The sequence below is a fragment of the Sorex fumeus genome, unplaced genomic scaffold (assembly GCF_029834395.1).
Source record: "Sorex fumeus unplaced genomic scaffold, SorFum_2.1 ptg000008l, whole genome shotgun sequence".
In the NCBI taxonomy this organism is placed as follows: Eukaryota; Metazoa; Chordata; class Mammalia; order Eulipotyphla; family Soricidae; genus Sorex; species Sorex fumeus.
Genome location: NW_026606065.1, coordinates 61120697 through 61144687, shown reverse-complemented (window position 1 = coordinate 61144687; position 23991 = coordinate 61120697). Strand labels below are relative to the sequence as shown.

At 35.2% G+C, this 23991-nt stretch overlaps 1 protein-coding gene across 8 annotated transcripts in view; it reads right to left on the bottom strand.

Moving 5' to 3' along the window:
- PCDH9 (protocadherin 9) overlaps nt 1–23991 on the bottom strand; it is a 1028937-nt gene that overhangs the window by 377558 nt on the left and 627388 nt on the right. For 4 of the 8 annotated variants that reach the window (XM_056110067.1, XM_056110068.1, XM_056110069.1 and 1 more), the window contains one exon: nt 714–915. In XM_056110067.1, coding sequence (XP_055966042.1) covers nt 714–915 — 202 coding nt within the window. The remainder of the gene's footprint in view (nt 1–713; nt 916–23991) is intronic. The other 4 variants (XM_056110070.1, XM_056110073.1, XM_056110074.1 and 1 more) reach the window with 1 other exon arrangement.

Here is a 23991-nt window from a genome sequence, read left to right as displayed (position 1 = left end):
ACAGAACGAAGCAAAACCTTTACTTTCAATAAAACCATGACTAGCAGCATAATACTCTCCAAAAATTTCCTCCAAAGGTTAAATAATAAATACCCTCGCAGATTTTATGCTGAGAACTTTTTTGGAGGTGGTCAATATCAGAAAAATTTACAATAGAGTTAAATCTGTGGTCTTCATATCTATTTTATTAGTTAATTACAGTATCCAAATATTAAATAGAACCAATAAAGTAAAAATCAAATGTTGTTACTATCCCCAAACAGTATTAGATAATCATAAAGTCTTTTAAAAGTGTCCACTGAAAATAGTATTCTATTCAATGCACTGAAAATATATATTATCATTGTAATATATTTATTATTCTTCAGTACCTTTGTTCAACTTGACTGCATATCATCAATTCCAAAACACTAAAGTGTCTTTACATTGACCACTATGGTGTCGCGAAACTAATAGCTTCTTATAATTTCAGCTGTATAGCTTTTTCTTTCATAATGGTTCATAAATTAGAATGAATCAAACAGTTTAAGCAGACTGTATATCAAGCACAGAGATGTGATACATTTAAACAACAGGAGATTGGGGATAAAACAGGAAAAAAATGAACAAAAAAACATGCTGTCCATTAACATGCTCTCCAGAATTGCAATTTGAAACATAATTGCACAGCAGAAATCATAATGCCAAGAAATCAAAATCTGAAGGTGACTCACCAGAGTTGGGGTCAGAGTTTCCGTCTGCTTCGGTCCTCTTGTCCGGAGAGGCCTGGTCATAGAATTCGTCCTGTGGCTGAACCAGAGGAAGAGGGTGTGAGATCAGGGTTCCACTACCCACCGGCTCGTGGTCTCCTAGACCACTGTCACTGCAGCTTTCTTGGGAGCCATCAGGGAGGTGGAACGTAACGCGGCGCTGCGACTACAAAGAAGACCACAGGACAGGCTGATTAACACTCTCCCAAAAGTAGGTTCAATGGAACACAAAATCAAAACAACTTTCAACAATACAACATATAAGTAAAATGAATTGTACTAGGCACAAGTCTATGCATGAACATTTCTTATTAGCTCTTTACTGGTAAATACCAAGTTGCAAGATTTCAGGAAGAAGTTCATTGTTGTATAATATAAGCATAAAAAAACATGCATTCAACTATTAAAAACGTGTTTTGAGAATGGCAAAAAAGGAATATATCGGGTACTTGAAAGATAATAGAAATATTTCAATGTGTAAATGCTCCTTAGATCTGAATAAATAGATAATTTAACTTTCCAGTTTCTTTTGAAGACCAATTGTTGTCTTTACTTGAGGTTTTAAGTAGTTTTATAAAGGAATCCTTACTGCTCACTGGCCTAGAAATTACCTCTCATTCTTGTTTATAGAACAATCCAGTTGAAAGGCATGTGGAATAATATGTTGGCATCTATTTCATATCACTATCAGATGAGAACTGAAGTATATAAATATTCAAGAAAAGGAAATGTCAGTGTTTACTTAAAATAAAACCATGGGTTTCAGCACATATAAATTGTTTTGTGGTAAATGTTATCGTAACCAGCTTAGTCCTATAGAAAATGAGGATATAAAAGGGCTGAAGAGATAGAGATAGTACAGTGGGTAAGGTGCTAGCATCACACGTGCAGAAAATGTTTTGATGCCCTGACTCATATATGGTTCCTCAAACCAGGAGTTACCCCTGAGCAGAAACAGGAGTAAACCCTGAGCACTGCTACATGTAATCCCAAATCCAAAGCAAATGAGAATGTGAGTTTAAAAATATTCATAACTACGTAACAGAGAGGTATGTTTCAAGCAATTAGAGAGCAGTAAATGTGTGATCTATGACTGCAGCCATTTCATGCAGCTTTCACAATCTAAATAACTTTCAGTATAACAGAACCTTAACATTTATATTAAAATTATATATTTAAATAATTATGAATATGCAGACGATATTTGATGGTACTAAAATGATTTCATAATTCCTAAAAGGCTTTTCAAAATTTAATTTATGCATTGTAGACATTTACAAAAATGTTGGAGATAAAATGCTGTAGCTAGATATACTGTTACTCGATGTTATTATAGACTGATAGTAGAATATAGCCTATTTCCTGTGAGCCACTGGTTCAAATCCAGCTCAGAGTCATAATGGAGAAGAGCTGATATCACTTTAGGGCTGTTCAATGACCTGTATGAAATGATTTGATAGATCAGTACATTTTTAATGAACTGATGCAGACATCACATAAACTATAATCATAAATGGTACTAATTGAGTCTACTGTAGCACATTTCACCTTCATGCCTAACTATCTCAGTGCCATCATTCCTTTCTCAAAAGCTTTTGAAACGTGCCTAGATGAGTACCTCGGAATATGCAAGCCAAACACAATATTAATATTTAAAACATATTTCTCCTTGTATGGAAAAGGTTACACTCTCATTTTTATTAACTAGGATGCTTCCTCTCATAGGTGCATTCAATCCTTTAAGAAAATGTGATGCAGAAATGTTCTCTATATTCTTGGTTTTTTAGGTTTGTTTGTTTGTTGTTTCTAGTATAACAATCCTTAATGTATAAGCATGCCCTTGTGAAAAAAATGGTATTAAAAATTAAAGAAAATAATATACTTGGCTTTGGGGTTTGGGTCCAAACCCAGTACTCAGGGATGATTACTGTTTCTGTGTAAAGTGACCCCCTAGATGTTTTCGTGGGACTGTATGCAGCACCAAACATCACCAGGATCCACAGCTTGCAAGACAAACACCCACTTCTATCTTTTTCTTTCCTCAAACACAGCTTTTAAAAAGACCTGCTTAGAAAGTATCTATGATTTCTCTGACTAAAGTATTTTACTTCTGAGAAAAATACCTCTCAGTAGTAACTAAGGTGAATAATAAAATAAGTCAAAATACAAGAGAAAGATAATAAGGAGTCGGTAATTATATTTACATATTTCTCTCATGGTCAATATTTATATTGTAATTAACTATATCTAAATCTAGTAGTCTTACTGAATTTGTATTAGAACATAAATTTCCTGAGCACCGACTAAAATCTATATTTATACTGAAAATAAAAAGTGAAACTTGATCACTTGATCACTTGACATCCCATTACTCATCAATTTGCTCCAGGGGGGAACCAGTAACGTCTCCATTCATCCCTGTAGGGTGCTATTGCAGCCTAGTGGCATCTGCTCCTTCTATGAAGAGGCTCAAACCGATTGTTCAGTGTCTTGATGAGGAAGTCTGACCATCTCGCAGGTGGGCAGCCACGTGATCTTTTCACATGCTGTGGAATCCAGTCGGTAATAGCTCTAGTTCGGCAGTCATCTCCAAATCACATTATGTGTCCATCCCATCTGATTTTTGAAAACTCGGCAAACAAGACAGCATCCTTGATTCTTGACCATCGATGGAGGTCGGAACTCCAGAACTCCAGATACTTTCTCTCATTTGAGTGAAGCATCATACTCCAAGCATAGCTCTTTCGATTCCTCTTTTGGAGACCCGGATAGTGTTCTCATCCAGTTTTTGTAGGGTCCAGGTCTCTGAGGTGTATATTGATGCAGGAAGAACAGTAGAATCAAAGAGATGTGTCCAGAGCTGGAGGTTCTTTTTCCTCTTAGCTAATTTCTTCGACTCTCTTGAAGATGATCCATGCCTCTCTCTTCCACCTGTGCAACTCATGTGCCAGGCAATTTGTCATGTTGAGTTCTTGACCTAGGTACACATAACTGTTGCATTTGGAGATGTTCGTTCCATTGAGAATGAGTGGAACGTCAGGAATGAGACAGTTTCTAATAAACATTTTCTTCGTGAGATTCAGCTGTAATCCGACCTTTCCATAGTCAGGTCCATGAAGAACTTCTCAATTTCTCCTTCATCATAATTGGATGTTGGTGTGCAGACAAGAAAGATAGAAACTGCTGGCAGTGAGCCACATCTATTCAAGTGTAATCATCCGATTCGGGTTGTTAGATATTCAAATGAATCAATGCTCATGGTCAAGTTTGTGTTGACAAGGGCACTGACACCACCGATGCCTCTTTTGTCACATGTTCTGAGGAGAGTTCTTCTCCAGTGTTAAAAACGGTGTGTTGTGATTGATACCTTCTCCTCTCAGTCAGACCAATGATGTTGTACTTGATTTTTCGCACTTGTACCATCAGGTTCTCGACAGAGGTATCTGATGCCAGTGTACGTGCATTGAAAGTAAAGACAGTCATTTTTGTCCTTTTTTTTAGCAGCATAGTTCGGCCTTGAGTCTCTCCTTCCTCATTCTTCTTAACGCTGCCGTATTGGTGGCTCTTTCACGGTCAGGGGAATGAGACCCACTGTATTTACTGGTTTTGGCATAGCAAATATGCCACTGATAGCTTGACAGGCTCTGCCATGTGGGCAGGATATTCTCAGTAGCTTGCCAGGCTCTCCAAGATGGAAGGAGGCTTTTAGGGTGGCTTCTAATAGCCCTTGCAGGTGTTCCCATGGTTCAAACCATATTTGAACCCTATTAAATATGGTTTGGTAATCTTGTATTAAGTGTCTTATGATATGTTGTGCAGCTCTCTTTGTGGCCGCGCAGTCTGGCAAGCATCCTGGATTGTGTCGGTGGCTGGGTAGTGGAGGTAGTAGAGGTCTGCCTATGAGGTATTTATCTGGTGCCAATAGGATGGGTCTTCTATATGTAATCCCTTGGTCCCTGGAGGTTGGTGGAAACAGATAGAGCAGGGTAGGGTGGGGCTTCTGGTTTTAATCCCTTGGTCGCTGGAGATTGGTGAGAGCAGGCAGAAGATCTCTGTCCCTGGGTCCGTTGAGCATGAAGTCCAAGATCACAGAGTTCTGCTTACCTGGTTCTGTGGGACTTCACTCATGCATGAGTCTCGTTCCGAGCATCCAGGAAATGTCCTGGAGCATGGCAGTAGCTAGGTTATGGAGGTAGTGGAGGTGAAACATTTTTATCAAAAATATTTCAATCACCACTTGTCACATATCCCAGACTACATTTCTTCACCATCTTATGAGTAAGAATAACAACCTCCACAAATTTTGCATGAAAAAATATTTTCAATGAGACATGTAAATTAGAGCAATAAAGTTTTAGATTACTATAATTTATGAATATATTTGCAAATTAATCTGATTCAAACATGTAACTATTATTTTCCCAAAAAACGTGTGTACTTTGTCAACCTAATGTAAGGTAGAAATAGGTATTAATTTTAACTAAGAACTGGAAAATGCACATATATGGTATGTAGCAGATCGATCTTTAATTTATTACCATGATTTATAGAAGTTAAAAAACATGGTACACCATTCTGGATGAACGGAAAGTATTAAAATCAATCGCAAGGATCCAAAAAGTTTTAGGAACTATTGTTGTGTCAAGCAGGAAGGACCCAAAGGTACTGTGCAGGTTTGGGAAACGACAGTCAGGTGAGCAGCCAAATAAACTCTCAAGTCTCAGAGCTCTTGCTTTGCAGAAATTCAGCCAGAAAAGAGTATTTTATATCTTTGAACAAGTTCCTGATTTTGAGAGAGTGGAGAAAATAACTCTTGCCAGAGGTATGTTGTAAAGACCTTGATTAGATTAAATGAGAAGTGTTTCTGGTAGCTTTAATTCTTGAAATTTATAACTGTGTATCATCATTCAGCTTTCTTGTCCATTGGTGCTTTGGTAATTTGAAATATATGATTTCTTGACCCTAGGGGCAGGGAGGGGCGGCATTGTTCAATCAGAAGGGAACGGCCTGAACCACATAATCTTAGCAAGTCCTGCATTGTGTCTTGTAACAATGCCACTTTAGAGTAAGCGTCCCTTGAGAGTAAGCTACCCTTGGGTATGGCTTCTTCTCAGAACAAATTATGTTTTCCTCATTCAAGAAACCCAGAACTTCTAATATATTCCAAAAAAAGAAGGAAGAAATATTATTTACCGCCTCTGCAAATTATGCTTATCCCAATGGAAACTTATCTATTTTAGTTAACTAATATAGTTACACCTTGTCTTACTGAATCAGCGTAGCACATGTTATTCATTTTCTATTTTAGACTTTCTAGAGTTTGGACATATATTTTGTTTTCCTGAATCTGTCTTACCTACTCCACTCTTTCCCATGGGAAACATTATTTTTATTATTGGCTATGTCTGCTCAACAGTTTGAATGTCACATTTGTTTATCTGATTTATTACTGACAGGTTAGCTCCAGGTCCCAGACTTCCCTGAGAAAGAACAAGATGGGAACAAGAAACTACTAAGGTTGCTTCATGTTATTTTCTCTCAGGACTGACGATATAAATTCTGACCAGGCAAAGTTTTAATCACAGACTTTAAATATACACTAGCATAAATGGTCATAAATAAAATATTGTACTCCAGTATAATGTGAATCAGTACTTGTCACATTGGTTTGTATAAGAAATACCATATTTTATACACTTTTTTTTTCACTGAAGGCAAATAGGAAGAGAGGAAAATTTAAGATGTACAGGGACAATACGCATCTCGCTGTGTTATACGCTGCTTTTCACTAAAAGAATGAGTCACTCAAGTAACCCCAATTATTGTAGAATGTTTCTCTAATGTGTTTTTGACTAGTAATGAATATAATTCAACAATGAGTCACTCTCATTCAAGTCAACAATCCCAGCTCCATTGATCTAGAGAAATTTCCAAGTACAAATATTTAACGGCAAATTTCACTGTGTGCAGTGAATACAATAGCAAAAAATAAAGGAAAGAGTGAAACATCTAATAGGTGATCAATTAAGAGAGTATGTAACTATATGATAAATTAATGTATACTGCTTAGTGTATTTTAATATTTATTGGCATGATATTATAATGTGTTTTTAAGCATAAAAATTTTTGCATGTAGAAAAGCATCACAGTGCCTCACATTTTTTTTTATCAATTTGGCATTTCTTTTGGTTAGTTAAATTGTACTTTTGTCATTTTTTTGTATGTGTACATGGATGAAGTAAAATATAACTATGCTTACATCAAGGTATAAAAAGTTTTTATTAATTGTTCTTGGCATTGCATCATTTTCTCTTTAGCTGAGGAATGCCAATCTTTCTCTGCTCATCTAATGTTCATTATTTTCTTTTGCTAGCTTCTTTAAAAAAAATACTACAATTAAGATCCTTGTCTTCTCCTGAAGTCACAAAATAACAAAATTAATCTAGCACAGAATGAATTATTATAAGTAAAGTAAAATGTTTACAAGTTAATGTCTGATATTTAAAATAATTATTCGTTGGAAATTTATAAGTTGATAGTAAGGCTTACGGAAGAAAATGTGCTTTTGAATTGTTTAATATGATTTCATTTGTAGAGAATTATTTAAATGTCTCTTTTTTGTGTTTGTGTGCTTTTTGGGTCACACCCGGCAATACACAGGGGTTATTACTGGTTCTGCACTCAGGAATTACTCCTGGCGGTGCTCAGGGAACCATATGGGATGCTGGGAATCGAACTCAGGTGGACTGCATACAAGGAAAACACCCTACCCGCTGTGCTATTGCTCCAGCCCCTTTAAATGTCTCTTTAAACAGATATTCCTAATTCTGATTTAGCTAGTAGAACCATTTTTTCTATAATCTATTATGTTTATAACCTCTAAATAGTATGCATAAACATCAAGCAGACATTAAACATGTTTGCACAAGAACATAAATCAGGTCAACATTTAGTATCTGACTTTTTTCGTGCTTTTTTCTGAGCAAAAAAATTAGTATGTGTATGTTTCACATTAATTTGAAATAGAATTATTTTACCTGTCCTTTCTCAAGAAGCTAAAGAAATGATCCAAAAGACATTAAAAGCAATATTATTGGCTGTAATCACATTAAAATACAAATATTTCTTAATATTAATTAAAATATTTTGATCTTTCATAAATTTTAAAAGAAGATATTTTAACTATGGTTAAAAAATTCATGAGTATAGTCCTAGGTTACAAGCGGTGGGAAGATAAAATTTTAACTGACAAAAGAACATTTTCAGGTGAAATCACTATTTCGGCTTAACAGAAAGTTCTTCAATAGCTCTTACAAACTAAAATCAATGCACACACTTCCTCTTAATAAAATCTAGAATAGAGGAAAACCCACAGTGGTTTGGAAAGCAAGGTAAAGGTGACCCAATCTATAATTTAATTTGTTATTACTCTACACTTGCAGATGAATTGAAGGGAAATTAATGTTAATGCAAACATGTTCTTATTCATTCATACTTGTGAGATGAAAACCATACTGGGAAATAATTAACACACTTCTATTCTTACGAGTTGGGAAAATTCCAATAAAATTTGTAAGTAATAAAGGTCCTATTATCAAGAATAAGGAATGGTTTTAAGGGATTTTGAATTATTCTAGAATTGTAAGGAAGTCTTCAACTAGTAAAAAAAATAAAGAATTTTGAACATGTTTGATTATTTTATAATAATTATATTCCATAATTATTTTATTTTATAATAATTACATAACAGGAAGTACAAGAGTAATTTTATTCTTTTTTTTCAAAATTAATTTATTTATTGAATCACCGTGAGAAAAGTTACAAAGCTTTCAGGTTTAAGTCTCTATTAAACACCCATCCCTTCACCAGTGCTTATTTTCCATCATCAAGAACCGCAATATATCCCCCATCCCACCTCTCCTGATGCCTGTGAGGCAGATGCTTTTCATTTAAATCTCTCTTTACTTTGATTACATTCATTATTTTGACAAAAGATGCACCATTATTATTTGTAATTTTCCCCCAACAATCAGACCTGCTGAAAAGGCATTGTGAAATAATTTGTTTTATATTGCTGGTTATGAAGACCATATGATGTTGCACAGCCGCTATTGTGGCCATGCAGTTTTGGATTTCTGATATTTTACTAATTAAGCCTGGAGGGATTTCTGCCCAAAGCCACATAGTTATGAGATTTGCTTGTGTGCTTCTGGGGCCATGGCCATGCCAGAGAGCCGGTAATTTTATTCTTAACTCACAAAAATCCACTTCTGCTTATTGAAAATACTTACATTAACTTGATTCTACTAATGTAACACTTTTATATATTTTTATTTCGGATCACGGTCACAGTCCTCCCATTGTTCATCAATTTGCTCGAGCGGTCCCAGTAACGTCTCCATCGTGAGACTTGTTGTTACTGTGTTTGGCATATCGAATATGTCATGGGGGGCTTTCCAGGCTTTGCCAGGCGGCAGGCCGGCCCAACCCAGGTTCGATTCCTCCGCCCCTCTTAGAGAGCCTGGCAAGTTACCAAGAGTATCTCACCCGTATGGCAAAGCCTGACAAACTACCTGTGACATATTTGATACATTTTGGATAATATTTAGAAATTTTTCTAAACTATATTGGCCTACAACATTTTATCAGATGAAAAAATAAAGCAAATAAATTCTGTGTACAGTTTGCACTTGGAACTATAATCGCATTTTCTCATGTTCAACATAAAGTCATATTTATTCATCCATCGACTGAATAATTTTGAACACCTACTGTATGGTACAAATAAGAGGAAACTACATGACAAAATTTCCCTAGAGTAGAATTTCATTAAGCTACCCCACTATCAGTTCTAAGGATGCCTTGACCCCATACAGTGCCAACCTTTTGTAATTTGATTCCCCCCTAATTCTTGCAAACTACTCTGACTTGGGCAAGGTCTGGTGCATAAATGGGAGACCTTTACAGTGATAAGTAGCAATAGCCTGGGGAGAAAAAGGAGGAGGAAGGTACGTGCATTTTGAGTTTATGACATAAAACTTCCCATCTGTTTCCAACTTGACATTGGAATTCACTGCTGATTCGTGACAAAAATAAAGCGAAAATTAAAGAAGAGAAAGTATAACTGTTAAAGTAAGCTACTCCTGACTCACAACACGCATCAGAATCTGCTTATGTTTGCACTTCCTTGAGTATTTTTTTCTTCAGTTGGGTAGTTGAAAAAATATTAACCACCTCAAACAAGGAAGAAATAAATCAAAGGAGGAATATACACACTTGGCGTTTTATGACCTAGGAATGAACATTTACTGAATGAAGATGATTCACCCAGAATGGAATTACCAAATTTAAATAGGACGTGATAGATTGGAGTGATGGATATGAGGTGTTATTATTCATCCTGCAAAGATGCTTTCCTGGACTCTATAAATCCTCTCTCTCTCCCAGAAATAATTTTACAAGGAGTGCTGCCCTGTTTTAGAAGTAAAAGCAGCCCCTGGGAGACTGCTCCATGCTAGAGTCCTTCTCATGCAGGCATGAAGGCGCAAATTCAATCCCTGGCACCACCCCACATTGCTGAGTGCAACGCTGGCAGCACTTCTGTTGGCATCAAAATACTGTGTGCGTGCAAGCACTGCAATTAAGTGTGTGACCTCCAGGAGTGCCCAAAAGAGGTGCACAAGCCATACAACCAAGTCTGAAATCCCTGAACACAACAACAACAACAACAACAAAAACAACAACAAACAACAAAAACAACAGTAAGAGATGGCAAGAAACAGAAAGATTTTTAGAATTAACAAAATGAAACATGATGATATTTTACTGGCTATGAACCTTTCTTCTTTCCTCTTTCATGCTTATACATTGAAATAGCTGGATATGAGGTTCAGTTTTGTATGAGAAAGCTGTGCAATAACTTCATTGATTTATGTAATGTTGTTAGCTAGCTATTTCTAAATGTGTGTTTTGAATCATAGCTTTATCTGTGTTACAGAAAAAAAAGGATGAGTTTGAGCAAGGTTACTGGTCCTTTCAAGTCAAGTAGCATTTTCAGGGAAAATGAGGAGTGCTCATCTGCACCATCCTTAAGCAGTCTATACACCATTTTGCTATCTGCTGCTGAGGAACTGCTTGGTTTCAAGAGAGAGCTGTCAGCCTTTGTTCTTTCTTTGCTTCTCAATTGCAAATTTAGTTTAAAAACCAAAGTCAATGTGTGTGGAGAACTCATTAACTTAAACTTAGACTGTATACAATGGTTTGTAAATGTCTCCTCCAAGTAAGTGACAGTTGGGGAGTAGAGTTTATCTATACATAGAGAGCACTGACCTAAGTGTATTTTGCAAGAAAGTGGTGACATATTCATTCTCTTACAAAACAATTGTTTTAAGAGACTGTCAGATAAAATACATACTTTGTATTCATTGGGGGTTTAATGCTTGGTATTTGAATTTAAATACTAGAAATAAACATAGGAGGGAATCATTTCCTTACATCCTTTTCCATCCAGGAATAGATGAGTAAGGGGCAAGATTTTGATCAGCATTTCACTTTGGTTAGTGGTACCACTCTATCCCTAAATTTCCTATGGAGTGCAGCAGAAATATAATGAATTAGGATCATTCATCATTGTTCATTATTTGCTTCTTATATTTTTATGTATTTACTTCTATCAGAAATGCCCCCAACCTATTTTTCACTGATAAATGTTGCCCAGTAGAAATGCAGTACTTTTCTGAGCATACAAAATATAAAATGACTATATTAAACATAAGCAGCTGCTCCTGAATCTGCAAGAAGAGTTTCACATCTATAAATTATCTGTACAGAAATAGGGAAGAAACAACTCAGCAAGAGTCCTTTCCAAATTAGTTTTCTACTATAAACAAATCCATGTGACAAAGAAAGTTATCCTTATCATATGCAAAATGTCAGCATACATGAAACTTGTAGCAATGTACTAAGAAATCAAATGAATGAATTATTAGTCATTAATTATATATAAAGCCCACTAGTATAGTATGTTTTATAAAAAAGTTTAAGCTTTCATATAGATAAATTGAAAAATCACTTAAATATCTATTCAATCTCTACATTTTATGACAGAAATATTTTTATTTGATAAACAAGATTCAAAAACCCAACATAAATAGTTATATCCCAAAAGAGAAAAAAATAGGAGTGTTCCTAGAAATCTCTACTTTCAATAAGGTTAATACAACAGAAGACTAAAATTCTAGTAGAACATATTTTTAGGTAAGTAGTATGTTTAAGAATAGGCCCTGATTGTACAATATTGGTTGCCTTATACATTTGCCACTTTTCTCAGAATTAAAATAAAATGCCAAATATCCAATGACACTGTTACTGTCCTCCTGTTGTTTATCGATTTGCTTGAGCGGGTCCAGTAATGTCTTCATTGTGACAATTGTTACTGTGTTTGGCATATTGAATACATCATGGGTAGCTTGCCAGGCTTTGCTCTGCAGGCGAGATACTCTTGGTAGCTTGCTGGGCTCTCTGAGAAGGGTGGAGGAATTGAACTCAGGTTGGCCATGTTGGCCGCTTGCAAGGCAAACACCCTACCCGCTGTGCTATTGCTCCAGCCCAAATATCTAATGTAAAATTCCCTTATAGGCAGATGGTCATAATTGCATAGTAAGAAATAAAACTAGTAATTCAAGGTTTTTAAGTTCAGATCATGTTATTCCAAGAGAATTGAAAACAAATAGAAGGATAGAAGAAACAAACTGAAAACATCACCCAGAGCATACAATAATATTGTTCAGTATGGTTCCTTACAGGCCATTTAAGTATTGTTAGTTTACACCTAACATAGGATAATGTGTTTCAAATGATCCTATATCGCATAATTATAATTTTATTTGATTTAGTCTTTCAGTCTTGTTTACATAGTATATAGAACAATAAACTCGTCTTTGCTTTGGAGCTACATTCAGTAGTGCTCAAGGCTTTAGGAATTTAGAAATGAATCTCAGTTGCTCATGGGATGATATTCATTGGCAGGTATTGAATTAAGGTCAGCTGTGTGCAAGTAAATCACCTTCTCCCCCTGTAATCTCTCTCCATTCAATGAAAACTTCTTGCTAAACACTGGACTAAAGAAGTTATTTGAACCAGTAGCACCTATAAGAGATGTCATAACTAGCATTGAATAGATTTTTTTTCCTTTTTGGGCCACACCCAGAGGTTACTTTAGACTCATGAATTACTCCCAGTGCTGCATGGGGGACCATATAGGATGCTGGGAATTCAAGCTGGGTCCACCGCCTGCAAGGCAAACACCTACTGATTGATCCAGCCCCTAAATGCAACTGATTCTTATCTATTATTCTTCTGAAGCAAACAGATAAAATGGAAACGGATGTGATACTTAGAGAGGAAGGATATCTTACTGGTTGATGATTACTCTGATTCAAATATGGATATGGTCAAATACTTTTAACAGTATGAGGATCACCAAACACAGTCAAGATTGAAAAAAAAACTCAATCTTTATAAATAGACCAATTTGGGGGTTAATTTGCATATACAATGTGAAGTGTGAATAATAATGAAATAACATATACAGTTTACACATAGAAAATTTGGAATTGTGTTTGGACAGGAACAAAAAGTGATAATAATACTCAACAATATTGAATTGTGTGTTCTGAGTTCTTAAGATAACACTGATGGAAAAATATTTCTTCAGAATACAGAATGAGGGGAAAAAGCAGAAATTAGAATAAAGGGCAAGCTATTCTGTGATATATATAGCTATATAAGTGAAAGTATCATACTTTTAATTTCATGAAAATTATTTTGTTTGTTTAGGTTATTTGGGTTTTATTTCGGGAGGAGGAGATGAATGAAGAGGTCGGGGTATATCAAGCAGTGCTTGTGGGATCCTTCTTGTTATAAACTGAGGAATCACCTTTGTTAGTACTCAAGAGACCATTTGTGGTACTGAAGATTTACCCAAGGTCACAACAACTACAACTACATACAAGGCATGGCCCTTGTCTCTTTTATTATATATCTGGTTTCTTATCTAGGATCTTTCACTCATTCATAAATGACAAGTAATACATAGAATGATGTATATTAAAATAAGATGACTATGTTAGCTCTGAAAACTTAAGTGCAAAAATTTAAATTCAAAAATATAAATCTTAAGTACAAAATTTAAGTAGATTTATTAATAGTTTTATTTATTTTCTTTTATGTTATTATAAAGAATATATGTTGTAAAATATTATCAATTCTTTTTGTCTTCTGTTTAGTTAATAAAAAGCACTGCAACACTGTCCTCCCCATTATTCATCGATTTTGCTCGAGCGGGTCCAGTAACGTCTCCACTGTGAGACTTGTTGTTACTGTGTTTGGAATATCGAATACATCACAGGTAGTTTGCCAGGCTTTGCCATGTGGGCGAGATACTCACGGTAGCTTGCTGGGCTCTCCAAGAGGAGCAGAGGAATTGAACTCGGGTCGGCCATGTCAGCCGTGAACAAGGCAAATGCCCTACCCACTGTGCTATCGCTCCAGCCCGTGAATAAAAGATTTCAGTGAAAATATTGTTTGCACTTGAAAACATTTCTATTAGAATATGTGATTTTCAAGTCATATTTCTTTACTTCAAATAAATAATAAAATGATTATATGTGAAATGTATATGCAAAGCTGAATAACTTCATAGAAATGAGGAAAAGAGATAAATAAATAGATATTTTCTAGAAGAGAACATAGTTATCTATTTGGCATATGAAAAATTCTCATTGTCATTTATCTAAGAATTGCAAATCTAAACAATACAGAAACGTTTATTTGAGAAATTAAAATTAAATTAAAAATAACACAGAATATATGATCACACATCAGGAAGAAAACTAGAAACCCTCAGTGTTGGTGGAATTATAGCACAAATTAAAAAAAATGAAGTCCATTTTCACTGTTGATGGGAATGTCTTTTAGCTCAAATATTATTTTAAAAAGCAGGAACATTTCTCAAAGAAATTAGAATGGATCTTCACTTTGGCTCAGAGATTCCACTTTTAGACATCAATTCCAAGAACACCAAATCACTAGTTTGGAAATGTATATGCAGGCCTGTTTTGCTTCAATGCTAAGAATAGTCAAGATATGGAAATAACCAAAATATCCAATGACAGATGAATGTCGAATAAAGTAATGATATTTAAGCCATGAAATACTATGCAGTATAAGAAAAGAAAAAAGTTTCAAATGACTCTGACTTGGATGTAATTGGAGGCCGTAATATTAATTGAAATAAGTCAAAGGAAGAATATATATCAGATGATCTTAATCATCTTTAGCATATAGAGATGCAAAACAGTGTAATAGAAATAGTCAATGATAGAAAGCCCTATGTATGTATTTAATTGAAAAATTGTATGTATCTAATTGTACCTATGTATCTAATTGAAAAATTGTGGTTATCAGTAGTGGAAGAAGGGACAAAGGAACAGGTGAACCAGAAGTAATATAAGGAGCATGGGGCAGGGCCTTTGGCGACTTAGTAAAAATACGATAACTTGTATATCAAACTAAGAAAGCTAACTAATGATCCTACCTAAAGTAAAATTAAAGTGATTTGAATTAAAATTAAAATATATAATAAGATACATATTTGTGTCTGTATATTTATTTGTACATATGATTTTTAGAATAAATGTGTGCAAACACAGATACATTAGGCATATAAGACTATCTTAAAATGTAAAATGTTTGTTATACTTAGAAAAAAAATTCTCAAATTTATCTGATCTTTATTTTGAAAATATAATACAACCTTTCATCATTGAATTTGAGAGAGACTGAATTACTCTAGACATACAGGATAAAGAAAATTTTCTCTTCCACACTATCTTTGTGGTGATAGTGCCAATTAATATGAGGAAACAAACAATAAATCATTTTTACCAATGACATTCAACTGTTTAATTTACATCTAAAGTATTGAACATGAAAAAATATTAAATATAAGGAAGCTGTATACAGCACTTACTCATTTCTTTCAACAAGGAGGTACTTTAAATGCTAAGCAGCAATATGACTGTATTTGAAAGGGTTGGGAATTTGTACTTTTGAATAAATTGAGAGCATGCATGAGATTGTATTGCATGATTTATTTATAAAATACTTGTCTTTATAATATTTTTTATTTTTAAATAACCAAAATTTGTAGTTATGAAAACCAGGAGTTTTGTTTGTATGTTTGTTTGTTTGGCCATACCTAACAGTACGGCAGTAAGACATACCAGGCTTACTCCTGGCTAAACTCAGGAATCACTCCTGGCAGGATCAGCGGACTCCTTGTGGTACTGGGGTTGGAGCTCAGGTGGGCCAGGAGCAACTAAAACACACTACCCTCTGTACTATCACTGTGGCTCATAAAAATAGCCCTTTTAAAATAAGAAGAGTTTTCAAAATAAGACACATTTTCCTGTGACTTATGTACTAATGTACCTTGGAGGGTGGTGGTTTGAGTTTCCCTCTCTGCCCTGAGCAGAGCCCCGGCAGCTGAAGACCTCCAAGACCCAGTTACAGCCATGTCACAGCCCAGCCACTATCCACATGCTAGGGCAAGCCTCATGCATGAAGAAACCAGCAAGAGGAACCCAGGTGTGCGGGACCTGGGGCTGAGATCTCCAAGCCTGCTCGGTTCGGGACTGGGCCTCCTCCACCCAGATCCCCCATCTCCTAGTAGCTAGACAGTTACACCCACTAACTGCCACATAACCTCATCAACGGCAAAGATCCAGAGACTATAAAACCAAGCTCCCGGAAGCACATGGCCAAGAATGCTTGTTGTCTAGTTTTTATTGTCTAGTTCTCACTCTCAGAGAACCCGACAGCAACTGAGAGTATCCGGCCCGCATATATGTCTAATTGGGAACACCTCTAAAGGTGATTGGAGGCTTCCCCAAAAGGTTCCATTCCTCTCTTGGAGAGCCCAGCAAGCTACCAAAGAGTGTCCCACCCATGCGGCAGAACCTGGCAAGCTACCCGTGGTGTACTCGATAAACCAAGAACAGTAACAATGATGGTTCTCATTCCTCTGGCCCTGAAAGAGCCTCCAATATGCCATTTGGCTACACTAGCACATTACAGGGATGAATGGAGACATTACTGGAATCTGCTCAAGCAAATTGATGAACAACGAGGTGATAGTGATAGTGACTTATGTACTACCTCAGAGAACCATTACACAAGAGGAGATCAAGTATCGTGAAAATGAGCAATATTATACATTGGAATGCATGGGGACAGATTTGAGTAATGCTTAAATGCAGTATTTTTTCCTCAGATAAAATTAGTTTCAATATTATTCCGAATTTATGCACAAAAATGTTTCTTTGGGATCAAACATTGGAAAAGAATTGTGAAGACGGTATGTTAAAAGGATGCAAAAAATGGTGTTGAATGTCATAAGAAATTTCTGAATTACAGAAATCTGAGAAAAAGTCTTATGAAACATATTGAACAGTAATATTATATAGAAAAATTATACAAAATATTTGAAAAAATTATAAGCAGAACTCTATACAGTCTAAAATGCTGATGATTTGATAAGTTGCAGGACACATTTTAAGACTGTATTCCTTTGAAAAATGTGATATGAAAATACTCACTCTGCTAGAATCAGTAACCTTATAATAATCTTAAAAAATACAGAAAATCTAAACCATTTGGGATAAATATGGGTAAGATTTCATCTCTTTCACCTGGGTAGAGCAGCCTTTATGCTTACTAAAATGACTGGAGTTTATTTCAAATAAAAGATATCCACCTATTATTACAGACAGTCACATTGACTTTGAGCCTGGTATTTGAAACAAAAATCACTCCTACATTTAAATGATAATCACTACTTGCCCTGTAGCGCTAACTTGGTCTCTCTTTTGAATATATCATCAAGTTACCTATCTAAGCTATTTGTGCACTGGGAATAATTTGTTTTCCTTGAATATGGATATAAAATTCAAACAGATGTTAAGAACTTCTATATGTCAAAAACTTATGTGCATTTAAAGTAGCATCTACAAAATAATGAGGTGTACCTAGAAGAAGAAGAAAACAGTTACAGTAAAAAAGATAAAAAACTCAAATATGTCCAAGTTCGGTCACAGCAATCCAGAAATTAATGATCCTAAAATCTTAGCAGTGTTTTCTGGGGAGACAAGAAAGCAAACACTAGTAAGGCCACTAGTAAATCAAAGATCCTATGTCTGTGAACAGAAAAGCAACTAAATTTTGTCTTGGACAGAGAGGAAGTGTTGGTTTTGGAATGAGCAATTATGAAATTTCCTACACAGGGATGACTTTCTATATAGGTCACTTAAGTCCTCACATAATAATTGAACAAAATAAGTATTATGCAATTTAGTATACCTATGTGTATTAAATTTTAAAAGATCACACTTAAGACCCCAAATATCAGTAATTTATTATCCTGTTGTACTATTTAATATGGTGGTTGAATGCTAGTTTAAAATAATTTTAATAAAGTAAAGATTTGTAACCAGTACTCATTTAAATATGTGTTCTCAAATAAAATGGTGGGGCAAGAAAAAAATAGACTAAACTAATTTAAAGAAATTTTTCATTAAATATATCATAAAAACATTTTCCTATGATCTTAAAATTGTATTGAAACTAATATCTATTTATTCCTTGGGTTGGAAAACTGACCTCCATCAATCCCAGCTATAACCAGGTAAACTGACTAAGCCCTGTATAGCCCTTAGCAGCCCTCTTCACCAACTGAGGAACTCTAACGTTTTTGGACTTCTGCCAGTCCCCAAGTGAGCAAGGTAAATTGGCTAAACAGCTCATCAGTTTTGATCCTGGGAGTGTTGAGAGAATAAAAAAGGTACTCTCTTAATATAAGAGGATAATTTTTAATTTTCACACTCAGAAAAATGCTCCTGATGTCTGTTGTACAATATTGTTAGAACAAACAGAGCAAACATAGTGTTGTCAGTGAAACAATAAAGTTAAAGACTTGGGATATAAATCAAAATCAACAATGTATTTTAATAATTCCCCAACTTATTCCGTTCTTGGATTTCATTACTAATCGTCCTGAAGCATGTAATGAGTGCAGATATTTGAAAAACAGAGTAAAAGAGAAAGATACCAAAGCTGAATTGCCATAAGTCTAACACCCCTGAAACTATACCATTGAAAACACTTATAACTGCAAAGAATACAAACTTGGCATTATCTTGGCATTATTGCCAGACAATTTAAGATTCGCTAAAGTTCTTGACTTAGCTAGTCAGTGAAAATTATTCATCACATTTGTATCAGGGGTTCTTAAATACTGAACAAAATTTGTGTATCAAGAAAGACACAGTCTCTCCACTGTTGGTTTACTATCCAACCAGTGAAATGAACTGGAAAATGTAATTACAAAGCTGATTGCTATAGGTTTTAGGAAAGATACTTTTGGGTTGCAATAGAAGAGACAATAGGAGCTGAGTTGCACAAGAAAGAAGTTCAACTATGGTTACTTGGCAGATATTATAAGTTTACATTTTATAATATCAATACATTATAATGCCATATAAATAAAAAATAATAAAGTTTAGTAAAGTAAAGTAAAGTAAAGGCCCTCCCGTTGATCGTCGATTTGCTCGAGCGGGCCCAGTAACGTCTCCATTGGAGACTTTGTTGTTACTGTGTCTGGCATATCGAATACTCTCGGTAGCTTGCTGGGCTCTCCGAGAGGGGCGGAGGAATCGAACTCGGGTCGGCCATGTTGGCTGCATGCAAGGCAGACGCCCTACCCGCTGTGCTAATAAAGTTTGAGAACATCAAATAGTTATGCCAGAAGAAGCTTCTGTACTCCTTTTTATTGTTTTTTTTCATTTTGGGAGTTTTCTGGGACCATACCTGGTAGTACTCAGGGCTTATTCTTAGATCCGCACTCAGAGATCACTCCTGGGGAACTCTAGAGACTATAGAGGGTGCTGGGGATAGTACTTGTACTCAGATAGGCCACACTCAAGGCAATATCTCTACTACTGTACTATCCATCTGGCCCCCATCTCCCCTCCTTTGATACTGACTGTGCTGTGCTGTGATCCAAATACAGTATCTATGCTATATTTATGCTGTGATCCAAATACTGTATATTATCATAAATATAACAAAGGCAATTCTAGATGCATATGATAATTGATCTCTCCAATGCTTCTGATGATCATTTTGGTTTTTATAGCTTGTACCTGAATTTGTTGCCATCAACATACGTGTAGTGATGTTTCTCTTTTGGAGATTGTTATTACCTCCCATAAAGGTACTTAATCATGGTAACCTGATATAATTGTTTCCTTTAGAAATCTTAATTAGAGCTGATATTAAAATTATCTTGAGGGGGTGGAGCGATAGCACAGCGGGTAAGGCGTTTGCCTTGCACGCAGCCAACATGACCAACACAGATTCGATTCCCAGCATCCCATATGGCCCCCGGAGCACCGCCAGGAGCAATTCCTGAGTGCATGAGCCAGGAGTAACCCCTGAGCATCGCAGGGTGTGCCGCAAAAAAAAAATTATCTTGAAAACTTACAAAGACATAGATAAAGAACATGATGATCTATCTGTTTAGAGGTAGAAACTATGCATGAAAATAAAGGGGTCATATCTTCCTTGATTTACTTCACCTCGTACCTTACACAGATTTGTTTGTCACAAGTACTCAAAATACATATTGAGAATGAAATTAAATAACAATCTACATACTCACAAAGCTTCGCATTCCTTAATGAGTCCAAAAATAAAATGATGGTAAAAATAAAATTCTTGAATGAGATTTCAAGTGTTAAAAATGGCTCTGATTAGAAACAATACTTAAAATGTACTTGCTATAATATAGAAAAGGATAAGTAGCTCGGCATTTTAGTAATTTTGAAAAGAACATATGAGTACAGATAGGCCATTTAGAAATATATATTGTCTAAGAAAAATTTTCTACAAGTTTAATTCTAAAGGATATTCAATAAGTTGTATCCCTTCCTGCAACATCTTTCTCTATGGGAACTACAGTAAATTTTACCATGATGGCCCCTTGTGTCATGATTAAAAATACAGAATCACAACTTGAGTCTCAACACTCCAAACCTGTAATGAATACTTCACAAATGGTGAAATTCAATTTCTTCATTTCTGTTTATTTAGAGAAAAAAAGAATAAAGAGAAAGCAGCAAAGCACATACAAAACAAATATAAAACCAAGAACTAGAAAAAAAAGTCTGAATATGCAAATTTTATGAATAAAACATGTAAATCTCAAGTAATATTGTGAACACCACTTATTGCTTTAATAAGGAAATTTAGAATGTTTTTGTATGCAATTTAATTTACTTTCTCTATATATCAAATAAATTGTTTAAAATAAATAGTCCACATGTTTTTAATTTTTAGAGAATAGAAAAAATATAATATATTAGCTTTAAGATGATTTTCAAAGCCCTAGTTATGAATAATATTAATTGAAGAATAATGTGTAAAACAATATTAAATTATTACAGAAGTAAATAAATTGTGTTTTGTACCACATAAAACTCTTGATTAGGTGAATTATTGGTTGTGATAGCAATATGTTTTGACACAGAAGGAATGGTGACTTTTGGGCCTGGAATAAAAATATTCAAGTGTTTAATTTCATATTGTAATGATTAATCAGAGTGAATGACTTTATTTTCTGCTGTTTTAACTACAAGAAATGATCTCTTCTGTTTTTATCCTATTATAAGGATCGTTACAAAAATGAGAAACAATTAACACCGGGTTTAATGCCTGAGTGCTATACAGCTGAAGTAATTGCACTCAAGGTCTGCTAACTTTTTAATCAGGCATTTGGTTGCAAGCTGCTCGCAATTGATTCTGAGAGGGCTAAGGCTATCTAAGGATGAAAGCAGGTGTGCTGGGAAAGCAAGTATGTTGGCAAAACAAATGAAAGATTTTAAAAAGAAAAAAAAGTGTGTGTGTGTGTGTGTGTGTGTGTGTGTGTGTGTGTGTGTGTGTGTGTGTGTGTAGAGGGAAAAAAAAACAGCAAAGTGTTTGTCAGCAGGACCTTTATTTGGCAGACCTAATAATTGAACAAAGGCAGTTATAAACACAAGTGCAGGCTGGAAGTCCCACTAACCTACTGCTCTCCAGCACAGTATCAAAGCCCGGCACTGAGGAGACTGGACCATCTCAATGTTTGTGAATGGAGCTAATGAACAGAAGGCCTGAAATTTCCATATTCCGTAGAATTAAAACACTCATCAGAGGCTTCTAGAATTACATTGTAATTAGAAAAGTTCTCACTTTGCATTCAGGCTGTTCTTTGAAAAACAAATTTGGCTAGGTGCTTTATTCTCTCTTAAAAGAGAAAAAAAAGAATCTATAGTTGTCCTCCCAAAGCTAATGATATTCTTTCCTCCTCTTTCCTTAGTAAATGTCATTCTACTTTGAAAGTGACTCTTTCTAGGCCTTTTGTACACATTGAAAGACTTAGCTAAGTACACCAGGGAAAGGCAGGCAGGGGGCCACATGAAGTTTTAAAGCTCCTCCAAAGCTTATTGAAGGAGGAATGAGTGAGAGTTAAAAAAAAAGTTTTACATTATAAGACAATAGCTTGAACCCCCCCAATACTAAACAGATATTATTAACATTTCATGTTTAAATGTTTATGATGGTTAGGTACATTGTAATGTTAGCTTTATCAGTTAAAGGGAAAAATGAAAAATTTCCTCAGTGACCTGGTAAATTCCAAGAAAATTGCTGTTAGTTTCTTGAGTCTTTTAGACTCCAGAAGTATTTGAACAATATAAAGAAAGAAAAAAAAAAGTAAAAGAGCATTAAAAGCCTACTACTTTAGGTGTCCCAGAAGAGCAACCACATGGCTGACACCTAGGAAAAAGGGGAGTAAGAACTAGAAAACATCAAAAAGAGGCTTCTTCAATTCAAGTCCTATGAACATTTGAATTACACATGTGTGCCTCGACCACAATGCACTTTACATTATTATTTGTTAAAACATTTTAGGCCTATAATACAGGACTTAGAGATTAATTGATATAAAATATAATAGCTATCCCCATGACTCTCTGCTCTAGCTTCAAACAAGTTGTGGAAAACTCCAATGATTTGGTTGATCATTTTAGCTTCTAATAATGTTCCTGAGCCCCTTCTACTTAAAAAGCTCTCATGGAGTTGCTATGGTATCTATTGTTTCTAGGTGAAGGACTAATACAAATGAAAGAAGCTTCCTGGCTTAGTTCACCTGCATCTAAAATTCTTTTATCACCGGGGACTCTCTCAGTCTTATGAACTGCAGGAGCTCAAAAAGGATGCCAAGTAGGAGGGAACAAAGAGACTGACAAGCGAGTTGCCCCTGGTTGGCCTGCATTTTGTCTAGAGGATGCTGTTGCAAGACTGAGAGCAATTTGTTTGCTCTCAGTACATTCTGTTTGCCAATGTGACTTAAACAGAATTCTCATAATCTGGATAAAATTTTATTGCTACGTAATGAGCAACATTCAAATACTTCTTTGGGAACTAATAGTTCTGAATGTAAGTATGTGTGTATCACATTTAAAGAATTTGTGAATAAATGTGTCATGAGACCTCCCACCAATGAGATTGGAAAGACATTCCAAACCTCTGGGAACAGAGACTCTGTGGTGTAATACTACTTATATAGATTATCTGTCCAGTATGATGTTGATTATACTCTTAATGCTAGTCTTCCATTGCCTCCAGATCAAAGAACCATACCAAGCCTGCCTTTTGTTAGATTCAGATTGGATGCCTTTCCAGTATTGAGTGCTTGATTTTTCTCCTGTTACTCTTAGCAATTACATTTATGTGGGGGGATAACATCAATGGATTAGTATGTTGATTGATGTTAGCTAGCATCACTAAGCATATTCAGAAATGAACTCTTTCCCCCTTAAAAATAATGAATACAATAAGAAATAATATAACTCTGAGTTGTTTTTAATTTGAAAGTAATCCTTGTAACCATTCTAATTTCCTAAGTAGAAATCTACTGTAGCTCTAGCGGTACCTATAGTTTTTAAAGATTATGTATTCATTTGTTCCGGACAATTGCTAAGACCATAAAATAAGTACTTCTTAAGGGTAATGTTTGTAATGATATTTTATTGTTTAATTTATTTTTATTTCCATGCCATTCCTCAAGAATGTATATATATATACA